The following is a 3,111-nucleotide window of genomic DNA, read 5'->3' on the forward strand; positions in this document are numbered from 1 at the left end:
GAATAAAATTAAGATAAAGGTAAGTTTTACCATTTATTTAATAATTAGATAAACAAACATTGAAGTATATTGAAAATTTTGAAGAAATTAGCGGGTGTAGTCAAAGTTGAACCGTCAAATTTTTTATTTTTTTTCGGGTGGGCTTCAGCCTCTACATAAATCCGTCCCTGTTTGAGTACGACTCCCAGAATTATAGTCTCCACATTTACCTTCAAATATAAGTAACTAATATTATTGATATACATTTATCTTTTCATTTTTATGCAAACATGAAATTATCTATTTCATTATATTCAACATAAAAATATCGCATACTAGTGAGAAATTTTAGAACTTATAAATATTGCTTTGCAAAAATATTTATCAATTCAAAAAATACAAATTAATAAAACAAATGACAATATACGACAAAAAAAAATTAGAATAAACCTCGATTAAGTCAAAACAAATATTGTTAAAATGCTTATAATGAATTTATTGTCATTAAATAATTATTCGTTTTATTAAGTAATAAGTTTCATATCATTCCAAATCTATTTTATGAATATTTGTTATTGACATATTATTTAGTTATAAAAACAAAAATAACATTTTGACTTAAATTTTTTTTCATTTGGACTTAGAATTTTGTTACATTAAATTAATTAATTTAAACAATAATTAAATAGTCCGATTACATTGTAATATTTTAATCAATTTTATAATGGCAAGGTTTATTAGATTTAGAACTACACTAATGATGAGATGTTGATTGACCCATTTACTTTATCACATCTATTATATTATTTATCTATTTTAAGAAATAAAATTATTTAATTTTCTTTTATTAACAATTTATTATGAAATTTCTCAAACAATATAATTATTCCATACAAAAATAGAAAAAACTAAAATCTCATAAATAATATTATACCAATTTTGATAGCAGATTAATACATCATTTGATATGCTCTAATAAATTATATATTCATAATTTGAAATCATCTAATTTAATTAATATAAAGCAATTATGATTCTTGAAATACAATAACTTTTATTTTTTTTTATATAATTACTATTAAGTATTATTTTTATGAAAGGATAAGTTTGAAATTATATTTTAATAATATAATCAATATAAAAGAATAATGATTTTGGAAATCCCAATAACTTTTTCTTTTTTTATATATATAATTACTAAAAGTAATGTTTTTATATAAAGAAAAGTTTTTAATTATTTAATATAATCAATATAAATTATTAAGATTTTTGAAATCTATTTTTTTTTTTTTAAATAATTACTAAAAGTAGATAATTAAGAAAGTAAAATGTTACAACTTTTTTTTTCTATCTTTTGAGTATTATAAATTGAAAACAAAAACTATCAAAATTAACTACGAATTCTAGCCTTCCTCTAGCCTTCCTCTAGCTTGCTCTTCTTGCTTATTGCCTCTTGCTACTCACTATTTGTCAATGTCGTCTGCCCCAATTGTAACCCTGATGGTTGAGAGAGAAGAGACGGTGATGCCACCTTCAAGGGGTGGACAACCTATTCGCAGAAAGGCTCGTTTTCTCCTCCCTTCCCTAAATGTGGAGGAAACCTCACCCACAATAATGATCCCTCCTTTTTCCAACATTATCTCTCCCAATAATTTTGAGGTTTCGTTCGATGGTTGGAGAAAGTGTACAGCACGATGGGAACAATGGGTGTCCCAAATGCGCCCTCTCTACCAACCTATATGGGAGAGAGCTGGGATCGCAGAGGCCATCACTGGTTCTCTTTGCAAGATCGTCCAACAAAAGGAGGTTATCCTCGAACTCTCCGATAGATGGTGCTCCGAAACCAAATCATTCATCTTCCCATGGGGGGAAGCTACGGTCACCCTTGAAGACGTGGCCGCAATCGGAGGTTTCAGTCTGGGGGACTTTTGTGTTCTCAAACCATTAGAAACTCCCGATTTGAAGGAGATTGAAGATGTGCTCATAGCGGAGAGAAGGGAGATTGTCCGGTCAAAAGCGGCCAGAGCATGTCAAAAGCTTTGGATGGACAAGTTCATGGACAGTGGGAGTGATATAGAGCATGAAGCTTTCCTATCACTTTGGCTGTCCAGGTTTGTTTTCACTGGACCGGCGATCGACACAGTTCGAACCAATGTGTTCCCAATTGCTGTACACCTCTCGAGGGCAACCAGAATCGCCTTGGCCCCGGCTGTCCTAGCCAGCCTTTATCGGGACCTTGATTTGCTTAAACGACGGGAGCAACGTAGCACGCGCAAATCATCTAAATCGAGGTCAGCGAATAAGATCACACTTTGGGCTCCCTTTCAGCTGGTCCAGGTTTGGATATGGGAGAGGTTCGAGTCCTTGAGGCCACAGTGCATTAGGACAGTGGGGATGACCGAGCCAAGAATATGCAGATGGCATATTGCGAGGACCGAGGGACTTGTAAATGAAAACATCGGTTTAGTTTTCGATGAGAGCGGGAAGATGTTTGTATGGAGGCCATACACAAGCCGTGATTACAAAGGGTTCATGTCAGAGCTGTATGGTAAGAAGGTGGTGAGGGTGTTCGACTCGTATTATTTAGACAGGAAAGTTCTGGAGGACTTTGTCCGTTGTATCAGGGTATCCGAGCTTGTTGGAGTGGAAGTGGATTGCATTGAGCAATATCTGCCTCATCGAGTGGGGATGCAGTTCGGGTTTGATCAAGACATTCCCGTAGGTGAAGTTGCTCGTGAAGATGGAACTTCTGAGACTGCGTGGAGGAATTATGCTCGGCCCATAGTAGATCAGGTCATTAATGTGCCAACAAGATTGTATGAGCCTGAAATAACCACCAGGTACTACCGTTGTTGGAAGAGATCCATAAGGATTCATCTTGGGAGGTCACCTAGAAACAGAAATGAAGTTCAACCACCGGTTGTGAATCAAGAAAGAACCAGAACTGATGGAGTGATGATTCAACCGCCAACTCGTGATCTTGCTGCTGCTTCATCTTCGGCTCATCATCCCGGTTCAACTGATTGTGCTCTTGCTGCTGCTGCTTATGCTGCTGCTTCTTCTTCGGCTCATCATCCCGGTACAAGATTGATTTTAATAAGAGACCCATTACCAGGGGCGGAGCCAGGATAA

General features: G+C 35.1%; 1 protein-coding gene across 1 annotated transcript; it reads left to right on the plus strand.

The window, feature by feature from the left end:
• The first annotated feature begins 1,452 nt into the window (after positions 1-1,452).
• LOC124910549 lies at positions 1,453-3,111 on the plus strand. The gene has a single exon (XM_047451219.1). The coding sequence runs from the start codon at positions 1,453-1,455 to the stop codon at positions 3,109-3,111; it is 1,659 nt and encodes a 552-aa protein (XP_047307175.1).

This window comes from Impatiens glandulifera, chromosome 1, assembly GCF_907164915.1.
Source record: "Impatiens glandulifera chromosome 1, dImpGla2.1, whole genome shotgun sequence".
In the NCBI taxonomy this organism is placed as follows: Eukaryota; Viridiplantae; Streptophyta; class Magnoliopsida; order Ericales; family Balsaminaceae; genus Impatiens; species Impatiens glandulifera.

Coding starts and splice junctions, on each gene's coding strand:
- LOC124910549 (XM_047451219.1), top strand. CDS start 1,453: ATGTCGTCTGCCCCAATTGTAACCCTGATGGTTGAGAGAGAAGAGACG.